This window comes from Ambystoma mexicanum, chromosome 4q, assembly GCF_040938575.1.
Source record: "Ambystoma mexicanum isolate Mex_15411 chromosome 4q, UKY_AmexF1_1, whole genome shotgun sequence".
Taxonomy (NCBI): Eukaryota; Metazoa; Chordata; class Amphibia; order Caudata; family Ambystomatidae; genus Ambystoma; species Ambystoma mexicanum.
The window spans coordinates 1010127778-1010150716 of NC_090928.1; the positions used below are offsets into that span (position 1 = coordinate 1010127778).

Consider the following 22939-nt stretch of genomic DNA (forward strand, 5'->3'; position numbering starts at 1 on the left):
TGTAATTAACTCTAATCTTGTTAAATGTTCTCAAATTAGCCATTCTAATATTAAGAGCAGACTTGTACCGTTCTTATATTTCTATCTGTTCACCCCACCTCTACCAAAAATACAGCTTAATAGAGCCCAACTCCAATTGCCAGTCCAAAGCACCCCATAAGATCTGGATCGAGGAGATTGTCTTCTTCTATCACAAGCCCAAGAGTTCTATGCAAGGCCAGCAACTAAAACAAACTCAAAACCAGGAAGTTGTAACTGTGAGAGGTGGAGCAGTGGCAATGAATAATATATTCTAGATGAGGCTGTGTGACTAATTGAGGTGTAACTTCCCTCATTGCTCAAGCGTTCCCCTATTTTGAGGGAGTCCAGAGGTACATCAAAGGAGGTCAGCATTCCCACACAATCGCTCTGTTATCCTGGAATATTGCAGGTGTGTAATCTAGGTTTTAAGCTCAAGAGATAGTGACCATTTTAATAAAACATGATTTGTTCTTGCTTCAGGGGACCTGGCCATAAGAGGATCTTATTCTAGATGGTTTTGTGACATAAAATATACATGCCTCAAAAGAAACCTAGAGGCAGATGCTTTGGGGAACTGACTATTCTTGTCAGAACTTCATTGAACTTTAGGGTCAAAAGCTTTGAAACCAATTTGAATTATGTCCAGATGCTAAGTCTCACTTCTAGTTCTGGGGAAAGGATGGCGATTGTGAATTATTATAATAGCCCCCCAGAAAAACCCACAATCTAATAACCTTGCTTCCCTTAAAACATTTATGATGGATAAAGTGTTAATGATGAACTAGAAGAACTTTCACTGGGGATCCCGGAGCCCCAAATGCAGGACTCTAGTGCATGTGAAAATGGGCTACTAGTTTATATGCGGCTTATGGAATCTGGGCTTTGCTCTTTAAATGGCCATGTCTTGTCAGACATACCAGGTTGACCACTTTTAAAAATCAGGGGTCTACCACCATTGATTACTTTTGTATCTCCACAAGGCAATTGCACACCATTCAAGAATTAGGAGAAGTTTGCAAACATTGTAGTGATCACTATCCCATCCTCCTTCGTATCAAATGGCAGATAAACTCACTAACTTCTAATGTGGTCACGCACATGGAGAATGCTGGAATTAATTTGAATTGTAAGTGGAGAATACAAATGGCTAAGATCGACACATCCTCAATCTATCATGAGATAATTACATCGGAATGCATCATTTTTCACGACCATTCTCAATTAGGTGAATGATCCTCACGTTAACTCACATGCTTTCAGTGACTTATTGGGAAAAAGTGCATGTACTGAAACAGGCACAGTACAGGGGTTGGTTTAATTTGGAATGTAAACAGGTAAAAGAGATGTTACTTACCACAGAAAAAAGTCCTGAAGCCACTTGATCAGAGATAATTAAGACAAGAGCATCATACAAGAAAGCACTAGAAATTCGAAAATTAGAGCTAGAGGAGATAGTTTGAGAGAACTTATTGGAGGCTTTCTCCTCAAATCATTCCAAAAGATTTTGGGATCTAGTGGAAAATGAACCCTTACACAAACATATGCTAAAGGCTACCGAAACAACTGTTGAGAAAAGGGCACATTGGTTGACCATTTCTCTACCCTTGATAGAGGAACACTGGAATTCAAAGAAACACTGCAATTAAATGAATCACCAAGACTTTTGATGAATGAGGTAGTCACAGCAATCCTTAACCAGGCCATAATCATTCTCTCCAGGCCCTTTTCATTCTTATGTGGCCTCTTTTTGTAGTCGACTTTTTAAAATATAACAATGGGCCTCATTATGACTCCGGAGGTAGTTGTGCCGGTAAAAATGGCATGACTGCCGCAGGAGTCATTTTTTTTCCGGTCCCTACGGCAGGGTGCCAGAAAAAGAAAATCCCCATTCCCATTCGAGTCTGATTGGACTCAATGGGAATGGGGAGGATGGATGCACTGGCACTGTTTGCAACAGTGCCTGTGCATCCGTCAAGGTCTGCGAGCGGGTGCCTTTCGGCCTCGCAGTACTCGTAGTTTGCCGGTCCGGAAACAACGGTACCGGCAAGCTTACAGGTACCGTTGTTTCATGACCGCCAACCTCGTAATGAAGCCCAATGTGTATTATGAAATTGTGCCTGTCTGTTTGATGGATTTATTTTGAATGAACGCATTTATGATGATCATTTATAAAAATAAGAAATGGTGCTGTCTGGCATACATTTACATTTTTTTTTTATAGTTTCTAAAAATGTTCACAGTATATGTTATTTTTAGTGTGCAGCAGAGCCATTGTATTCTCTGAGATTATTAGTGACTTCGACAAAACATGGTTGAAGCCAATGCTCCAGGAAAGGTTGCTACTGGCCATGGGCGTAAGCCATCGACTATGGCCCATGGTATCACTATGGAGGTTTCGTGGCCACTGGGCCATGCTATAGGCTATGGTCAATATTTACTGTATGTTGATTCGTTGGGCAGGCAACAAGCTGAATCTCAATCTGCACAAAACCTTCAAAAAAATATTAAGACCAGACTCTGAATTTCTTCTGAAACTTTGGGGTGGTTTCATTATCAGGGCGTAGTTATGGGAGGGGTCCCAACATTTTCAAAATCAGATGGACTTGAATAGGAAAGATATTTCTGTCCCACTTTCAGCCCAAACGACAAGATGGTGTTTCACCAAACCTGCATGAGGAGCTTCAGCCCGGTCCAGAACATGTGATTTTGCAAATTTGGCTTTAATCCATCCACAGTTGTATTGTTACAAAAGTGTCAAAATGCAGGTAAAAGAAAATAGTGATATAACTTTGATGCCTGAGAAATGGCCTGTGGTCTTAGAAAGTGACTTCAAGGGAGCGCCTATGGGGTTATAATGAGCAGTGGGCCTTGCCTGTGGCAAGGACCTTTGTCTACTCTGAGATGTTTAGTGGGGCCTGCAACATGGCTGAAGCCCATGTCCCAGGGATATTGGCCACTGACCATGGCCACAAGCCATCGGCAGTTGGCCATGGTCCCATTATGGGGGTGCAGTGATCACTCAGCCAGGATACAGGCTGTGGCCTGTATTTACTCTGGCTTGATATGCGGGGTAGCTACCATAGCTGATTCTCATGGCCCAGGGAATGTGGCCAGTGGTAATTGGTGCAAGTCATAGACAGTGGGCCATGGTCCTTGAATTGGCTATGATGGCTACTGGGCTAGACTGCAGTCCAAGCACAAGCTCTACTGCAAGTTGTTTCATGGGTCTGGCAACAGGGCTGAAGCCCATGTTCGAGGGGTTGTGACCATGGTGATAAGCTATGGACAGTGGAACATGGACCAATTGTGGTATAGTTGGCACTGCACCAAGCTGCAGGCTTGGTCCAGTGGCTATTATGGTTGGATTGATGGGGCGACATGAATGGATGGAAGTCATGCACCAGACCCTACAGCCATATCTTGCATACACAGCAGGCACTGTTTAATGTGACACATACCACATGGGGAGGGCTTGGTTAGTGTAGAAGAGGGAACAGACCCGGCATTGTGTTCTGCTATTAATGTGTGTATAACCAGTAGTAAGTTATGTCTGTGCAGGTGTGATTTCTGGCAGTATTTTGATTTGTACACCAGATATGTACTATTGCCAGATGGTAAAATCCATTATTTCATTTGTCCAGTGTTTGAGCTAAATGAGGAGGTGTATAAGTCGGTTAGAGACGTGGCATTTTGGAGTGTTTTAGTGAGGGAGGTTGTCTCTAGAAGTTTGAGGCATGTGTGGCAAATGTATGATAAGTGCAGGTGGTTTTGTAGGAGATTAATAGACAATGGGCCTCATTACGACCACAGCGCTAAACCATGGTGCTATTAGCACCATGGTCCATGCCCGGGTCCGCCATGGTGAATGGCGGAATTACCGCCCCATCCCAAGGTTGGCGGGGCGGTAATTCCCCATTCACCATGGGCCCTCCCCATTCACATTTTTGCCCCATAGGGCTCAATGGGAATGGGGTAGGCGCTAAGTACGGTGCCGCAAATTGCGGCACCGTACTTAGCACCAAGGTCCCTTTGCGGCACCCTACTTTAAAGGCTGGTAAAACCAGCCGCTAAGTTCGGGTCCCGCAAAGGGACCTTGTAATCAGGCATTAAGGGTTTAACGGCGCCGACACCTTTTACGGCGCTGTTAAACCCTTAACGCCACGGTCGTAATGAGGCCCAATGTATGGGTATCTAGTTAGTTGTGGAAATCTACACTGCACAGTGCAACTAGATGATTTGTCTTTGTTGGGGCACCCACATTCACACAAGCATGAGAAATGTGCCGCTTCAGGCAGGTCTGGTTGCATGAGGATCCTTCAGTAGTTTTTTTAAACTTTCTTCAGATATGTGTTGAAAGTGGTTGAGTGTTGTACAAATTATCAGGCATCTTACTTCTGGTTGAATATTTATTGTTTGTGCTCAAGGTGGATTGCATGTCATTTTGTTCTGAAATGATCCGAGATGATATTGTATAACATCAGCAAGGGTATGGGAGCATTTATTTTGTGGGTTTGTTGCTGATTGAATTCTTTCAGCGTAATGTGCTTTCTTGGCTTTTAAAACAGCTGCTTTGTAAATCCAACTTTGATTTTAGTATTTAATGTTGTCTGGTTGGTTGCAATGTTTTCTCTATATTTTGGTTGGTCTTCTTGAGTGCTATCAATTCCTCCATGAACCATGTAGCAGCTACTTTTTTTCTGTGTTTGTTTGAAGATTTTTGGTGGTTTCAGTTCAGTTTAACTAGTGGGTTTGTGGTCCAGTTATGAAGTTTATCTTGAAAGGTCTGACATTTCCTTCTTTTGGTATATGCTTGGTTTAATGTTTTCCATTAATTGTGCTAGTTATTCTAGATTGAGCTTCTTCCAGTTTCTTTTGATTGTTGTTCGTTGCTTTGGGTTTGTGGTCAGTACTTGAGTTGGAATTTTAATGGTGAAAGGGATCATGTGGTGGTTGCTCCAGATGATCGATACCAGTGCAGCACAAGTGGTAAGTCTATGCCTTACGAAAATTGCATCAGAGTGTGTTCGGCGCGGGGGGTCGGTTCATTCACCATTTGTGTCAAATGTAGAGTTTCCAGGAGTTTGATGAGGTTTTGCATGCTCTCTCAAACCAGAAGTTAAAATCTTGCTGTATGATAATATTGTCATGTTTTGCTACTATATTGGCTTTGGTATCTATGAGTTTGTCAGTGAAATATGTATTTTGTGTTGGAGGCCTGTAGGAAAACTAAATTAACTTGGTCACTGAGTTTAGAATTGAGCAAGAGGGATTCAAAATCTTGTATGTCTGTTGTAGGTAGGGGTCGGAAGGTAATATGGGTTTTTGAGCCATGGAGATACCTCCTCCTCTTCTGCCTTGTGTGTTTGTAATAGTTTGTTGTTGCTGGCAGGGCTTCGTTAGTGACTGTGCTCCAGTTACCAGGGAGCCATTTTCTTTTTCCAGTTGTGTGACTAAGGCGATGTGTTTGTTATGTGGATGGTTACAACAGAAACATCAGGCAGTTATACCATAAGAGGTCAGTAATGTGCTGGACGTACAGACAAATAATAGTGAAGCATTGTCCAGAAATATGCTGTCTATGCAGACAGTTGTTTGTGGAAGACAGTCCAGAAATGTTCTGGGTACTGTGGCAAATCAAGGGCATTTTTCTCTTCTCTCCAAGGCAGATCAACCCTCTTTACGACTATGGAGGTGAGCCTGCTATGCTTAACTCCCCTATGGGACAGGGCAAGCTGGTTCCTACTGGGGCTGGACCCTCTAAGGGGATAAGGATTCCTCAAGCAGGGGAGCTTAATCAAGCGCCCATTAATACAGAGTTCCCATTGTTGGTTGGCTAAATGGGTGTTACATATGTGGATGGTTCCATGTTTTATTATTTATTTTTATTTATTACATTTGTTACTCGCCCAGACCCTGGGGTATCACGGCGAAGGCTGCAGAAGGTAGGCAATTATTAAACAATGTTACAGTTTCAAAGCAATAATACATTTTTTATACAGACGTTACAAAGCAGATATGGTCCTAAATCAGATTCCAATTGGTGGGATAGTCCATAACCTTATGTTCAAAATTTATTGAATAACCAGGTTTTCAGAGCTTTTTTGAATTTTTGTAATGATTCCTGCTTTTTGATGCTTAGAGGTGGGGCGTTCCAATGCGAAGGGGCTAAAACTTTGAAACTACTTCCTCCTGCTCTGCTATATTTGAATGCGGGAACTTCTAAAAGGGCCAGATTATTGGATCTCAGCGGCCTGCAAGCCATTTTGTTTTTGATGGAATTATTGAGGTAGCTGGGCGCTTTGTTGGTGGTGCATTTGTAGACAATGCTAAGGGTTTTGAATATGATCCTTGCTTCAATAGGCAGCCAGTGATTTTCTCTTCTAATGTTAGATATATGTTCTGATTTCTTTATCCCTAAGGCCGCTCTAAGGGCTTTATTCTGTAGTAGTTGGATTTTGTTTATATTGGTTTTCGAAGTTCCCAGGAAGAGGATGTTACAGTAATCTAGTTTTGTTAGGATCAGGGCTCTAGCCAGAGTGATGCAATTTGCAGGGGTGAGAAATTGGCGACTGAGAGCAATAAGATTTGCTGTGTAAGCTGTGGATGAAGAGAGGGCTGCAATTTGTTTATGCATGGAGAGGTTGGCATCGATGTAGACACCTAACGTTTTGACTTGTTTAAGTACTGTGATCCGGGTACCGTCGATGTTAATGTGAGAGTAGTCCGGCTGGAGGGTGCTTATTCTTTTTTGGGAGCCCACAATGAGGATCTCCGTCTTCTCATCATTTAAGCAAAGACTATTCAGGGCCATCCAGTTTTGGATTATGGAATAGACTTTATTAATGGTGAGGGTGTCTTGGGTGTAGTCACCTGAGATAGGGATGAGGATCTGTGTGTCATCTGCGAAGTTGGTGTAAATGACACCCATATCGTCTAGGGCTGAGAATAAGAGTTTGGTGTATGCATTATAGAGTGTAGGGGATAGGCAGGATCCCTGGGGGACACCTATGGGCACTAATATGGGGTCCGCTGCAAAATTCCCAATGGCAACTCTGGATGTACAGTCCGTGAGAAAGGATTTGATCCAGTAAGTGGCATTGTTGGAAAGATTAAAATCTTTTTTTAGAGTGTTGCATAGTTTGTCATGATCTACTAGGTCGAATGCTGCTGATAGGTCCAGTAGCAGTAGTGTAGCTAGTTTGCCTGAATCTCTGATAGCGTCTAATTGGATTTTTAGATCCAAGAGTGCTGTCTCAGTACTGCGATTAGGCCTAAAGCCTGATTGTCTGGCTCCTAGCAGATTATTTTGTTCTAGGTGAGTTTGTAATTGGTTATACGCTATTTTATCAATGATTTTAAGTAAAAATGGGACAGTTGTTATGGGCCGGTAGTTAGTAGGCACTAATGGTTCTAGCGTGGGCTTTTTTAGAAGGGGGGTGACCCAGGCTGCTTTAATGCTGACTGGGACCTGGTTGGTGGAGAAGGAGGCATTTACAAAGTTGGTGATTATGGGCGTGAGGGTGGGGGCGCAGAGTTTAATTAGGCGTGCTGGGAAGTTATCTCCTTTGCAGTTGGAGGCTTTAAGTTTGGCTATGGTCTTGAGTACTGTATCGTGAGAGACTGGTGTGAAGTTGAAGAGAGGGGCAGTGTTTTCTACGGTAGTGGAGATCTGATTGGCCGTGGAGTGTTTGTCGGACAGGAGGTTTCTTTTAGAGGAAGTTTTGTTTTGTAATAGTTTAATCTTAGTGTCTAGGGCATCTTGGATGGTGGTGCACCATTCTTTGCTAGGTTTGACTGGGTTAATTATGGGGCTCGGGTTCTCCAACTCCTTGAGTATGTTGAATAACTCTTTACTATCGGAGGATGCATTACTAATTCTTGTGTTAAAGGCATCTGCTTTGTGGGCGATGATGGCTGATTTATAGATTTTGTTTGCAGAGTTGAAATCTTCCAGGGCTTCTGGGGTCTGGTTTTTCTTTAGGCGGTGTTCAAGCGATCTTTTGATTCGTCTAAAGGAGACTAGTTCCTCATTGAACCAGAAGGAGGATTTTTTGTCTTTACGTTTGGTTTTATTAACGCAGGGTGCTAGGGCGTCTATTGTATTGGTAAGAGAGTTGTGGTAAAGGTTTGCCAGGGCACACGGTTCTTTGGCGTTAATGATTTTGTTATTGAGGGCTTTGGCTAGTAGAGGGTTGATATTTTCTGCTGTGAGTTTGCGGATGTTTCTTGTTACATATGATTCTTTGATGGCCGTTTTGGGTACATCTGGATTTTTATGCAGAATAGTGAAGTTTATGCAGTGATGGTCTGACCATGGTACCGGGGAGATGGAGTCTATGGATACTATAGTGTTAAGATATAGTATCCAATCTAGAGACCTCCCTTTTATGTGGGTAGGGGTGTTCACGAGTTGCGTGAAAGCCATGTCTTTAAGTGCACTATGTAGTGCCTCTGCTTTGTGGTCTTGGGGGTCGTTAAAGCCTAGATTCAGGTCCCCTAGGACTAAGCATTTTGTGTTTGGTTTTATAAGTGGCGTTAACAATAATGGTATGTCTAGTTCTGGTTGAGATGAGGTGTTAGGTGCTCTGTAGATAGTTATTAAGTTTATAGTGGTTTTATGGTCCGTAGCTAGTTTGGCTAGCAGGACTTCATAACCGACTGGGCTCTCGATGCGGCTGGTTCTTAATTTCAGGTGGGCTTTAGAGATAATGGCTACTCCTCCACCTACTGATTTTGTTCTGTCTGTTCTGAGAATGGTATAGTCTGGGGGAATGGCGATGGAGAGCGAGGGGCCGGACGCTTGGTGGAGCCAGGTTTCTGTCACTATGAATAAGTCAAGTTCTTGCTCAGTAATGAGGTCATGAATTTCAGTGGCATGAGCAGGTATGGAGCGCGCGTTGATGAGGGCTGCTTTGAGGTGTGTGGCTGGGGGTGGCTCTTGGATTGGGGTGGGTAGGTGAATGTTGGTAGTTTCAATAGCGTTATATTGTTGTTTGAATATGATGGGACTTTTGGAGTGTTTATCCTGGGTTCTTAATGGTGGTATGCCTACTGTGTTAGCATGATTGGTAAGAGTGATATTTCGAGGAGGGTTAGAGGTTCTAGATCTGAGTCTTAGGGTTCTTAATGTGCCTAGAATTGGGATATGATTGGGTTGCTTGACTTTGGGTAGTCCTCTGGTTGTGAGATAGGAGGTTGTGAGAGTCCGTGATCTGAGTCTAGTGCGTCTAAGTGCACTGAGGATTGGGGTGGTTGTTATAGGTACTAAATGTGGTGTGTTGTTGCTTAGTAACGTTTGGATACATTTGTGATCTATTAGGCTATTGATCGAGGGGTGCAGGTTGTGGAATGGATTGGTGCGGGGCAGGAAGGGTGTGGGGCATGGGATGGGATGATGACGGGGGCAGGCTGCTCTGGATAGGCCATTATCGTGGAAAAGGAAGTAGGCACCTGTGCAATGTGTGTCAAGCGGGATGGCACAGAAGGGAAACATCATGAATAGTAAGCAGCCTTGCATGGTATGGCTAGGTTTGGATAGGAGAGTGGACAGGTGTTATCTATCTATGGTGGGGGGCTCTCTTGTGAAATGGCTAGCTCACAAAAGGCAGAATGAGACTATGCATCTATGTGCAAATGCAGCAGTGGCTGAATCACATGACATCACAATAGGCAAAAAGTGGTAATGCACCTGTGTGCAAGAGCAGCAGTGGCTAGGGCTCACAACATCAAGATAGGCAAAAGTGGTTATGCACCTGTGTGCAAGAGCAGCAGTGGCTAGGGCTCACAACATCACAATAGGCAAAAAGTGGTAATGCACCTGTGTGCAAGAGCAGCAGTGGCTAGGGCTCACAACATCACAATAGGCAAAAAGTGGTAATGCACCTGTGTGCAAGAGCAGCAGTGGCTAGGGCTCACAACATCACAATAGGCAAAAAGTGGTAATGCACCTGTGTGCAAGAGCAGCAGTGGCTAGGGCTCACAACATCACAATAGGCAAAAAGTGGTAATGCACCTGTGTGCAAGAGCAGCAGTGGCTAGGGCTCACAACATCACAATAGGCAAAAAGTGGTAATGCACCTGTGTGCAAGAGCAGCAGTGGCTAGGGCTCACAACATCACAATAGGCAGAAAGTGGTAATGCACCTGTGTGCAAAATCAGCAGTGGCTAGGGCTCACAACATCACAATAGGCAAGATGAGATTATGCACCTGGCAGTGCGGACACTCAGTGACAGGAAAAAGCAATACTCGGGTATGGCTGACTAGACAGTGCAGGCAATCAAGTGACTGAAAGAGGCATTACTTAATTATGGATGGTTCCATCGGCGACATGACTAGGTCGGCCATATTGGGCTGCCTCAAATACCCCATGTGTTGCAATGGCGAATGCACACTTGCCTCGCTGGAAGACCTGATTACAGGTCGAGGTGCAGTCTGCTTCTTTTTAAGAGTGTTAGGCGGTCGTACCTTAGTTAGTGATAGTCCGGATACAGGCGGCAGCGGGCAGGGTCTCTGGCAAGAGGCAAGGCGGGCACAGACAGGCTGAGACAGGAAACAGCCTTAGTTCCTGCTGGCCTTCGTTCTGTAGGGCCGGCTCACGCCTCCCGGTGCCCGATTGGCTACCTTGTAGCCGTCGTCGGCCAATGGGCAGGGATGTCGTCGGAGGGGCCGGTGGAGGTGAGATCAGCGAAACAGGGCCGCCATCTTGGAATGGTCGCCACTCGCAGCCTCGGGAATGGTGCCCAGATGGCACGGACGTGTAGAGCCGCAGCGAGCCTTGCTACTTACATATAGCAGGCGCGGCAGATGAAATGTGCGCAGGAGTCGTACTTCATGTAAAATAAACAGCGAGTCAAGCGGCAGGGCAGTACCTGGGATAGCCTCGAGGAAGGGAAGCTCCGGCTTCACCTTCTAGGGAGGGGGGTGCACTGCTCCAGCAGTGATGGTTGGGAGCTCCTGCTCCTTGGAGGGGGATCGGTCAGCTGGAACAGGCTGAGACAGGAAACAGCCTTAGTTCCTGCTGGCCTTCGTTCTGTAGGGCCGGCTCACGCCTCCCGGTGCCCGATTGGCTACCCTGTAGCCGTCGTCGGCCAATGGGCAGGGATGTCGTCGGAGGGGCGGGTGGAGGTGAGATCAGCGAAACAGTGCCGCCATCTTGGAATGGTCGCCACTCGCAGCCTCGGGAATGGTGCCCAGATGGCACGGACGTGTAGAGCCGCAGCGAGCCTTGCTACTTACATATAGCAGGCGCGGCAGATGAAATGTGCGCAGGAGTCGTACTTCATGTAAAATAAACAGCGAGTCAAGCGGCAAGGCAGTACCTGGGATAGCCTCGAGGAAGGGAAGCTCCGGCTTCACCTTCTAGGGAGGGGGGTGCACTGCTCCAGCAGTGATGGTTGGGAGCTTCTGCTCCTTGGAGGGGGATTGGTCAGCTGGAACAGGCTGAGACAGGAAATGTGTTAATATCCCCATGAAAATATTGCGATACAAAAATATTGCCATATTTTTGCAGCGATATTGAGCCATGGACCCTGCAGGGCACACCCCCACAAACCCTGCACTATTTTTAAATGTGCGGGGGACATCCCCACAACCCCTGTCCCACAGATGACCCCCCCCCCAAAATATTGCCTATGGCGAGACAACCAACCATATGTATGGCAATATTTTTGGTGGGGATAATATGTAGGGATACCATGTGGATACAGTGTATGACCCTTTTATAATGGCAGGTGTGGTTTCTGACACTGTGACAATAACATCTTCTATGTTTTTACTGGAACCAATGATTGCCCACTCTTCTTTACAGAGGGGAATATAAAGGACTGCTATGACCAACATAAGAAGTAATATATCCCAGAGAAAAAGCTGCTGGACTAAGGTGATGTGTTTGTTATGTGCCCTTCTGATTGGCAGAGCCAGGAGGCAACATCCCACATCCAGCTTGCAGGGTGAAGAACCTGAACAGCCGACGACATGCTCACCACTCCTGCACAGTACAGAGCAGAAAAACTGGGACTGCTCCCACAGAAGGAACCTGACTACGACAAGCACAGTGTTCCAGTGCCAGAAGCAATGAACACCAAGGCACCAAATAATTCAGACAGAACAAAATGGATGTATGAAACATATGCTGAAGAGCACCAAGGAAACCTTAATGTGCAGGATATGTGGGCATTTATGGGCTGATACCAATGTTCTGGGTATGCAGGCAGTTAAAGTGGAAAAGAGTCCAGCAATGTGCTGGGCTTCAGACCCTTACTGTGGAGAAACAGACCAGAAATGTGCAGGGTATGCAGACAATTGTAGCAAACAACTACCCAACAGTGTGTTGAATATGCAGAAAGTTATAGCAAGAAGTAACTGCCGAGCAGTGTGCTGGGCGTGCAGACAAATATAGTGAACAACATCCCAGAAAAGTGCTGGGCATGCTGGTATGCATATAGTTATGGTAATGAAAAAAAGAAATCGCTCAGTGATGCGCTGGGTGTACAGACAATTATAGTGAACAGCTCTTTGTAAAAGGTGCATTAAAAGAGAATGTTTTAATAACTGCTTTACCGGACTGGAACATCATGAAATATTTTCAGTTATAAAAACCTTTGAAATTCACTGTTAAAGGGGCGTCATGGTTACAGTGCAAAGAAACTCACAATTTATGGTAAGCTATGCAACCATACATTGTGGCCCTGCCATGCACTGCTCGACTAACACCCAGGACATCCAAGATAACAACACATTGATGTGTAGTATCACATATTCCAATAGAGATATGGGGTTTTCATTGTAGTAATAAAAGGAAATTGAAATACTTTTTGTAGTGAGAAAATCATACATGACACAGAGGAGGCAAACATAGGCACTCTGATCCATGGATGGACTACCTCCAGAAGTCACAGGTAGACCTATCAGAGTCTGCCACAGCTTCCAAGCTGTGAGGATGGTTGCTTTCCAAAGCCTAAATATAATATAATAAGTTTTAAAAAAACATGCTGCACTACCATGCACTCGGATTGATCTTGGGGATGGCATTCAGTGCATGCTCTGTAGGGCAGTGTGTAATGTGACATTTTGAGTATGGCTAATTAAAGCATTGACAGTGCAGTTGTTATCTAGCACTCCACTATGGAGAGGGCATTAAGGTGTATTTAGTTTGCCTTTTTGACAATTGGTGATAGAGCAAAAAAGAAATAAATAAATGTATTATTTGAGATACTTATGTTTATATGTGCAATTTGTGTTTTAGTAATTGTAAATATTGTAAAAGTTCTGTTTATTTTGAACTATTATACAATAAAGATTAAATAAAAGAAATAAAAAGGGTTGGTGGCTGTTTGCCAAGACATCATGTTTCACGGCTTCGGATGCATCATGTGTCAGGCAACCTTACACATGTTGATGACTAGTACTGTATACGGTTCAATTCATGGGTTAATACATCAAATGTTCTGCATCTTGTGGCTAATTTTTCACTTTAAGGTCGTGGTGGATGTAGAACATTTAAAACTTAAGCAAAGAACAATGCACAGCATTTATTCTTAGTCAGGGTTACAATTGATTGCCAATACAGAATTATAAAGGCAAGTGGTGCATGGTCTGTGCAATTCAGATCCCCGACTTGTGTCAATTAGGATGGTTTTCTTAATGGCAAATATCCCGTTAAGGGTATGAACATAGCAAAGTGTGTTCATATTGGGGTAATATGGTTTACGTGAAAAAATATCTGTTCCTTAATCAGAAAGGCATTTGTCAAATTGTTGTATACTAAATAAAGCTATTCCCTTTAATTGTAATATAAAACTCCAAAACCAGCATGGGTGGGGAAGACGGATTTGGAAATCTGCAATATAATTGCAGGATATTGCTCTATCTAGTGCACAACGAGTGTAATCATTTAACTAGTATTCTGTGAAGAAAGTAATAGGCACATCTGATTCAGGGATAGGTCGTGGAAGAAACATGTGTTTTTAATGAGGGATCTTCTATTAAGTAAAAGTCACTTGATATATTTTTGAGATGGCTTAACTTTGTATTTTTAAATGGAAGATTAAAGAATGCCTTTGAGAGTAATTTTCTCTGAGGTAGATAGCTAGATCGCAATGTCCCTGGTTAAGGACAACACATCCAGTTTTGAGTTTATGATCCTAATTTGAGCAGCTTTCCTCTGCATTTGGTTGTTCTTGGCATACCAGCGGTGCAGCACGTGTGCTGCCAGAACAAGCAATCACATGGTTCTGTTCCTCCAAACCCTGAACCTGTCTAATCTCAAATGGTCATGGCTGTCTTAGAGTGGCACTGCATTCTTATGGTCTAAGGGGACATGTTGCTGCATTGTTGCTGCATTGTTGAGCCCAAGAACGAACACTGTGGAACTGAGGGACCTGATAGAAGGAATGAAATTGATGAAAAAATAAAATAAACATAAGTCAGAGCCAAGTGCACTTGCACAGGAAGTGCTGTAAGGAACGGAGCAAACTCATGAAACAAAAGGAATTAAAACAGCAAGCAAATGTAATAGTGAACTAGTTAAATCAATCCCAGCATACATTTCAGTGCCTAATGCAGTTTCAAAGAGCTGACCACTTAGAGATGCAGACATCCCTCACAGTGGACATCATTATGAGACCGGCGGTAGCCGTGCCGGCCGGTAAAACCGGCACGACTGCTGCCGGTATAATTTTTCTTCCGGCGCCCGGGAATGGGCAATTACCGGGTTATTAAGGCCCTGCCGGACCAGGTAATTGCCCATTCCAGGACTCCAGAAAAAAAATGCTCCCCCTTCGCATTCCCATAGGGCTCAATGGGAATGGGGAGGCTGGATGCACTGGCACCATTCAGGAATAGTCTGACATGCTTGTGGGACCGGCAAACTTATAATGAGGCACAATGTATTGAATGTGACAAGGATGAGGAGGATTTGGAAAAATGAGGATTAACATACTTCATGCAGACAGTTTCCGAAAGAGAATTGCAAGGAGTAGACATGAAGGGAATAGTATGAAACAATGGGAGGAAGGAAGATATGATGGGGACAGGATTGACTTATTGATATGCTTAATAGTGTTATTATTTGAATAGTGCTCAGAGGCAGCACGTAGTCTTATCAATTACTTAAAGCAAAGCTACATCCAAGAAGTAAGGAGTATTAAAAAGAAGGTCGTGCGTGCCAACCTAGCTTCACTGGATAAGAGTAGTCCTAACAGAAGCTGGCAGCACATTTACGGATATGATATTATTGACCTCTGCTGACATTACAGGAAGTTCTGTCATTTGGCCCCACCTCGAAGTGACATCATGGGAAGTGATAGAACATAATCTTTCACCACTTTAATGAGTCTAGCAATTATTGTATAGAATTCCAGAAACACAAATTATTTGTTATTCCTATTCTTTCTTATTTAGGGTTATAGAGAGATATTGTTCCCCTTGAATTCATTATTTTCTAAAAAGTAAGAGGCTTAAAGGAATGGTTCGCCCAAATAATTTTATTTAAAAAATAGATAGGCAATATAAAAAAAAAAACAATTGCCATTTTTTTTTCAAAGTGCCTATGTAAAATTTTGAGCAATTCAAGCTCAAAGATAGCACATGGGGGCATCCATTTTGTGAAATGGATGCCCGCCGCTGTGCTCGCTTTGGCTTTTGCGGCACTAATGAAGGAAAAACCAGCCAGCTGTAGTAAACAAAAGCTACCACTGGGTGGCTTTTCCTTCATTGGTGCTGTACGCGGAGGACGGGGACCGGAGACTACAGGGAGAAAAGCTGCAGCTGCATCTCGGTAAGTACTATTTTTTTTATAAAAATAAACACTAGCTGCGTTTTTTTTTCTAGGTTTTCTGGGCTGGAGGAGCCCGGAAAACTTAGAAATAAAACTGCAGCTTTAAAAACGATGTATTTATGTTTGCGGTGGCTTTTGAAGACCCAAAGTGAAAGCCAAGGCAGGCAGAAACACAACACGGTTCTGTTTAGATGCCGCGGTGTTTCTGACTAAATCTGATTTCCCATTTGGGGCTCTCTGGCTCCCCACGGGGGGCCGAGAGCCCCAAATGGGAAATGCTAAATGCTGCAGTGTTTCTGCCTAAATCTGCTTTCCCATTTGGGGCTCTAGGGATCCTGGCCCTAGAGCCCCAAATGGGAAAGCAGATTTAGGCAGAAACACAACGCGGTTGTGTTTGAAAACGATGCAGTTTTTCTTTCTAAGTTTCTCAGGCTCAGAGGAGCCTGAGAAACTTAGAAAGAAAAACCGCAGCGTTTTCAAACACAATAACGTTTTATTTATCTTTGCGGTCGCTTCAAAAGCGACCGCAAACATAATACAACATTTTGAAAGCTGCGGTTTTATTTCTAAGTTTTCCGGGCTCCTCCAGCCCGGAAAACGTAGAAAAAAAATGCAGCTAGTGCTTATTTTAAAAAATAAATAAATAGCACTTACCGAGATGCAGCTGCAGCTTTTCTGCCTGTAGTCTCCGGTCCGCGTCCTCCTAGTCCCGGCACCAATGAAGGAAAAGCCACTCAGTGGTAGCTTTTGTTTACTACAGCTGGCTGGCTTTTCCTTCATTAGTGCCGCAAAAGCCAGCACAGACGGGCAGCCATTTCACAAAATGGATGCGCCCATGTGCTTCCTTTTTCAATTTTTGAGCTTGAATTGCTCAAAATTTTACATAGGGACTTCAAAGAAAAAAAAATGCCAATCGTTTTTTTATGTTACCTATCTATTTTTTAAATAACATTTTTTGGGTGAACCATTCCTTTAATATAAATTCCAGCCACTCCAGAAACAAAGAGCCACATGGCACTGGCCACAGCCCAAAAGCTTCAATGTAAAAAAATGTTTTTTAAAAAAAATTACATTTATTTTTATTTTTTAGGGGTTGTAAGGGAGACAAGAGGGGTAGAAAGGGAATCCATAAGGGACGCAGTTGTGACCCCTAGCGACCCCCAAATAGCGTCCCTGATTTACAATTGTTTTTCAGTTGTGTGGATCACATTTTTCCTAAATATCCAACTTTGCAGCACAATCTGATTAGAAGATAGGGTAGGTCTAGAGATGTTTGGAAAATGTTTATATTTTTATCACAGTTTCGGGTCCTGGTCACAGTGAAGGTTTTTGGGCATCAGGAGCCTCACGGAAACAGATGGCTTTGGAGAGTTAATAGGTTTCATGGTTTATTGTTTACTGGTCCGTTTCTAATTTCTTATTGTGATATAGTATGCTATACCAATACTGCTTCAGTTATACTGTCTAATGCATGTACATTCTACATTTTAGATTTCTTATTTTCAAATTGAATTATGTACTTTTGTGCATAACCACTTATACATGTTACATAATTTATTTTCAAATAGCGTAATGCTTTAGATTGTTGAAAGTTACACCCTGTATTATGTTTCACTCTATTACAGAATGACGTTGCCTTTTCAGAACATAGCAATGCAACCCTTCCTCGCTCTCTTCCACAAGACATTCAAATGCACACGCTGTTTACCTGTTTGTAAGTGCGACTTGATAGATCCTAAAGTCATTCATTCTTCCAATAAATTGCTCTGAACCTGTGGAAACAGACAAACATAGACATAAATAAAACGTTCCCAAGCATTGGTTGACAGGATCAATTATCTGGCCAAGACGGATTGAAACAGTTCTCTTTTCAGCCTCCCCTGAATCAAACCAGCTTGACCAGGAAAGAGCATGGGAAGCAGTGACTTTAATTAAAAATAAGACCCGTAATAACTTTTAGAACATTTTGTACTGGTCCCTTTTTGTATTAGAAAGATGATCATGAGCCACCTCATTAAACACAAATAATGAGCCGGTGCAAGTGCCTCCTCCAATTAGAGAAGAAATAGGTACTACTGTACTTCTACATTCATAAAATGAAGATAAAACATCATTATAAGTACAGGGCTGGATTACACTAGACCCTGCCTAGGCCCAAGCAGACGGTGTCACATTGCTGAATTATAATGTACACAATATTACTTTCTATGAATATTCTCCAGTCTCATCATGGCTGTGATCCTTATACTGATTGCAGAGATATTACCGATGAGCTATCCTGCTCTTAAATGCACCAGATGGACACATATTTTCAATATTTCCTTTACCGATGAAAAGAGAAGCTGTGCCAAAATCCGAGTTACGGAGAATTCATGTATGTGTTTACTATTGACTGTATAATCCCAATTCTAAACAAAAGTCTCTAAGGTTTCATTTCTTTGACTTAACAAGCAAAACATAGAACTCCTAAAGAGTTATTTTCCATTTCAACTGTTCAATGTACGAGTTCGATGACCCATGTATCGACACAATACTACTGTCCCAAACCTGAGCTTCAACGAGGTGGTCAGCCAATTTCCAGCTGAATAGCGTGCAGCCACAGCCAAATGCATACTTGCTATTTGGTTCAACCACATTTATTGTCTGCTCATTCGAAGCACATGCAGAAACTCATTAGCAAACAGTGCTGATTGAAGAAGTGAAATATATTAACCATTGTCTGACAACATTCTTGATTAAAAAGCAGACCAAAGTGCATGCATGCGTGTGTTGGAGAGAAGGAGTGGTGAGGAAGATTGAGAGCTGAGCAGTAGGTGTGCTTATTGGAAAGGTGTCTGATGAACTACAAAGCAATCACCAAAGTTAGTGGAGACCTTTGGAGCTGGGGTAACGTAGTTTATAGGTCAGGGAGAGTAACCCCACCCACCCCTGCGCTTACAGGTGTTTCAGAGGAACTTCATGTTGGGAAATCTTTCCAGTTCCCCTGTGGGTCACTCTGCTTGAGGGGTTACAGAATGAGGATAGTGAGGTGATGTTCTGTTGGTGAAACTGGTAGGGGAGGTGAGCAGAGGTCGTCGTGTAAGTTTGGGGAACATGGGAAACTTTAACACAGTCAGATGCATCATCTAAGTGGATAGGACTGGGGAACAAATGGTTACATATAAGACAGGTTTAGCATATGGCTGACGTTTTCCCAACCTTCGTTGGCCTTTTAGGAGAACTTGACTATTGGCAAACCTCTCTGTTACAGAATGGGCCTGTCTGCCTAAACGGAAAAGGTTTGAGAGATCAGAGAATGCTTCTGTGCTGACAGAGAGGTGGAGAGGCAGTATCTGCTGGTGATGGTGGATGGCGGATTGAAGAGTGAGAGGCATCTAACAAACCTTGGGCCTTCCATCTTTAAGAATAGTGGAAAGCAGGCGGGTGTAGGTGGACATGGACTGACATACAGCTTAATTAAGAGATGTCCCAACAGGCAAGTGCCTTCATTTTGCTCCTGGCTTTTTTGTATATTCAGTCAAATATCAGACAGGCTCGGTAAAGCCCGAACCAAAAATGCAAAATGCTAGTGTGAGCCAGTTTTTTGGGTTGAAGTGGGACACTTTCTGGCCCATGTGTGCAAGTTTGATAAGTTACTTCACCATGTGGCTAGTAGTTTTGACCAGTGTTACTGAATACATATTCTTTAAAATTCACAATCTGCATCACATTGTATCAGAAGCCTCCCCCTTGGGTACTACTCAAACAGTCTGTCACAAAAGGAATGAATTGCCATTTGCAAATGTTGGCCACTTTCATTGGTGCCCAAAACAATTCTATGCGCCAGTCCAACCCTGATGTCAGACTATGTGATTGTTCTTCCTCCAGCTCCAATATTCTCTGTAAACACCCTTTTCTTTTAAGACATAATTCCTTATAGGGCAATGAGTCTAAGGGTTAAAGAAGGACGGTCGAGTGTCCTCTCTTTGTTGTGAGGAGAATAAGTGGTCTGGACACGAGACAGGTATTGTTGGTTAATACTTACATTTATTTTTTAGTATATCAATATTAAGGAGACAAGACATCTTCCTACTCATGTCCCCTGTGTGTCTACCAGGTGATACTGTACTTCCCCTTTATCATGTTGTCACTCGCCTGTGACAGTATCAACTCTTGTGATCCTTTCATAAGAATTGTGATTGCTGCTCCAATCACTTCCCATTTTTGCCTCTCTCTCTCTCTTCGATCCTCTGGGCACCAACTTCACTGTTGGGGAAATATCTCTTTCACCTCTATTTGTCCCACTACGCCAAGGGGGACACTCCCCTTCCCCTGGTCTTATTTTCCTGCCCGATGATACAATCCCCATCTCCTGGTCTTGATCCGTTTGCCGAGGGGGACACTCCCTTTCCATGGGTCTTGTTCTCATGTAAGGGGAACAATCCCCTTCCCCTGGTCTAGTCATCCATTTGCCAAGGCGGACACTCCCCTTACCCTGGTTTTGTCCCTTTAAAGAGAGAGGTGAACTCTAATGAACACACTGGGAAAGAGTGAGAGAGACTCCACGGTCTCTTACCTCTCAGAGTTTTTGTGTTTTTAGGTTACTTCACTCTTGGAACTGGGAAATAACAATGGTCCCCCTTAAGCCCCCCCTTGCTGGAGTCTGGGATTGTAGTACTCATGTGTTTACCATAGCTAAGTATTTATGACAAATAATGCAGGTTGATTGCAAGCCACTTAGTTGGCTCCAATTCATACCTGGTAGCCCTTTTCTGGTCCAAAGTTGTCCGCCTGTGAGTATCTGGTACCTTTATACCAGATGTCTCTGTCAACCTCCTCCCCTTACCTCGTATTCTCCTTGAGTCGATTGGGTTTTCCTGATCCTTCAAGAAAATGCTTATGGCCTGTCTTTGGTTAATCTCTCCTTTTCATTGCTCACACCAGTCATTGTTGAAACCCGCTTCAACGATCCGTCTCCTTCCTGTTAATTTCAAACGTGATAATCTCTCTGTGTTTCCTAGTTATCGGTTTTCTTGTCTTCTATAGTCATTTCCTTTTTGCTGGTCTATCTTCTCCAGTGGACCTATTAGAACCTGTCTCCCACAGCTTGGCCCTCCGCTACTGCTACGATAGTGCTCTTCCTTTTTTTCGGCATTGCCATCTTTCGCTCTTTATCCAAAGTCAGTTTGAGGTTGCTAAACAACTAGAGCATTTGTTCTGATTCCACTGCCTTGCTTCCCCCGGAATTTTGGATTGCCACATCCCAGTGTAGACTTGGGAAAGGGATTCCTTGACAGCTAGTGTATACATTGGGCTGATTGAAGCTACTGGATTAATCACACAGGACTGTTAACACCCTGTTCTTCCTCATGATCTCTGCTCTGTTTATCCAGTGCAGAAGTCTTTATGTTCTATTGTGGGAGCTCTGTGCCTTGTCACAATGTGCAGTCAGAAAGCCCAACATTTGGGACTATTGATTGGCCTAATGCTTGCATGATTGAAGCCGAGTCCCTATTTAAAGGCATCATATACAGTAAAAACAGGCAACACTGATTGTCAAGACCATATACATGGGCCTACTCAATAGGGGATGCCAGGCTACAATTGGTTCACATTTCCGCCTTCTGTCAGTTCCCACGTGGGTCAGCTGGGCTCATCTCTCCAAGGAGTGAGGGTCAGGTCTCTCGTAAGATACAATATCAAAACTGCTATGATGCATTAATCCTACTACTATATCACTATGGCATGCACCTGGGAGGCTCAGGGACTGGTGCCAGGGGATAGTGAGGTAAAGATACAGTGACGCTGACCCACACATTCTGTGCTCAGTTGATATTGCACCCCTCGCACTCTAGGCCTCCAACATCATTTTGATCTATAATGTGTCCCTCCCTGTACTTCGTGTTACAGAGGATATATTTATGTGGAGAGATGAAAAAGTCGCACATGCTTACATCTTTTATGGCCAGTTGGTTTATGCTAGGGGCTGGGGTCACTCATTCTCATATAATGCAGGGGTGGAGTGATTGGATCAGTAGTGTGGGCCATGGCTCTGGGTAGGCTCGGTGGGGGTTGTAGGCCTTTTGGGAGTTTGGCTGTGATGAATAGGCACTACGACGGACATGGTGTTGTCTGAAGGCCTTGCAGGGTGCATTCCTCCAAGTGATACTGAGTAATTGCAACAAGGGAGGGACAAGAAGAAGCTTCCGTGAGAACTGGCCATACTGGCTCATTCCGTTTTATTGATCTGGGCCTAGTCGAGTTTTTCCATGGAGCTAAAGTTGTGCACGCAGCCAACTATGCATCTACCATAATTACAAAATGGCGTTCTTTTCCATGCGCACACTGGGTCTATGCATCTATAGTTCCCGCTATATTATGTCTGTGTCGAGTTTCATAGCACGGCCCTCTTCCCCCTTGCACACTACATGACTTCATGCAGGAGTCGCCTCACCTTAAAGCGCAGAGAGGGGTGGGATAGACTAATTTCTATCCCAACACTATGACAAGACCAGATATTTTCCCTTTTCATCAGTTGTGTGTAGGAGACATGGACAATGATTAAAGAGGAGATAGCTTTTGAATTTGTGCCACACTGCGCACAACAGTGTATGTTGCTACAAGACATGCAGACAATAGAAGACAGCCAACCCTGTATTTGCATTCACAATGCAAATTTCACATTGAACCTCATTTGGATAATGACTTTGAGGATGTAGGCAGCAGTCTTGGACATTTTCTACCTACACAACTGATGTCCGTCGCTAATCCGCGAACAGTAGATGCAATCCTGTATGAACCACATTCATTTTGCAATTAGTTAAATGTCTTCCTGACCACACAGCTATCACTCAATAATTTGAAACTGCATGGATGCCCAGAAATCATGGACACACTTAAGGTAAGCTGCGAGGAAGAACGGAAAATCACTTTCTGCCCAATTTACCTTTCAACTTACAAGAGGCTGTCTTGTGTGCAATACTAGGCAACAGAAAACCACAGTGTCCAAATTGCTGAATGCAACCTGACACATTGCATTCATGAATGAAATGTGTAACTTTGTCCAGCACGGGTTTGCATTCATGAAGCTTGCTACTTAGAGAAGAACTGTCTTTGAATGACCATCTGCTATTTATGTAAAGGTAGTATAGCTGCTTGTTTGC

The 22939-nt window shown here is 43.6% G+C and overlaps 1 protein-coding gene across 1 annotated transcript in view; it reads right to left on the minus strand.

Moving 5' to 3' along the window:
* Positions 1-22939, minus strand: part of USH2A (usherin) — a 4817015-nt gene that overhangs the window by 4576425 nt on the left and 217651 nt on the right. The window contains exon 5 of the mRNA XM_069608572.1: positions 17506-17569. Coding sequence (XP_069464673.1) covers positions 17506-17569 — 64 coding nt within the window. The remainder of the gene's footprint in view (positions 1-17505; positions 17570-22939) is intronic.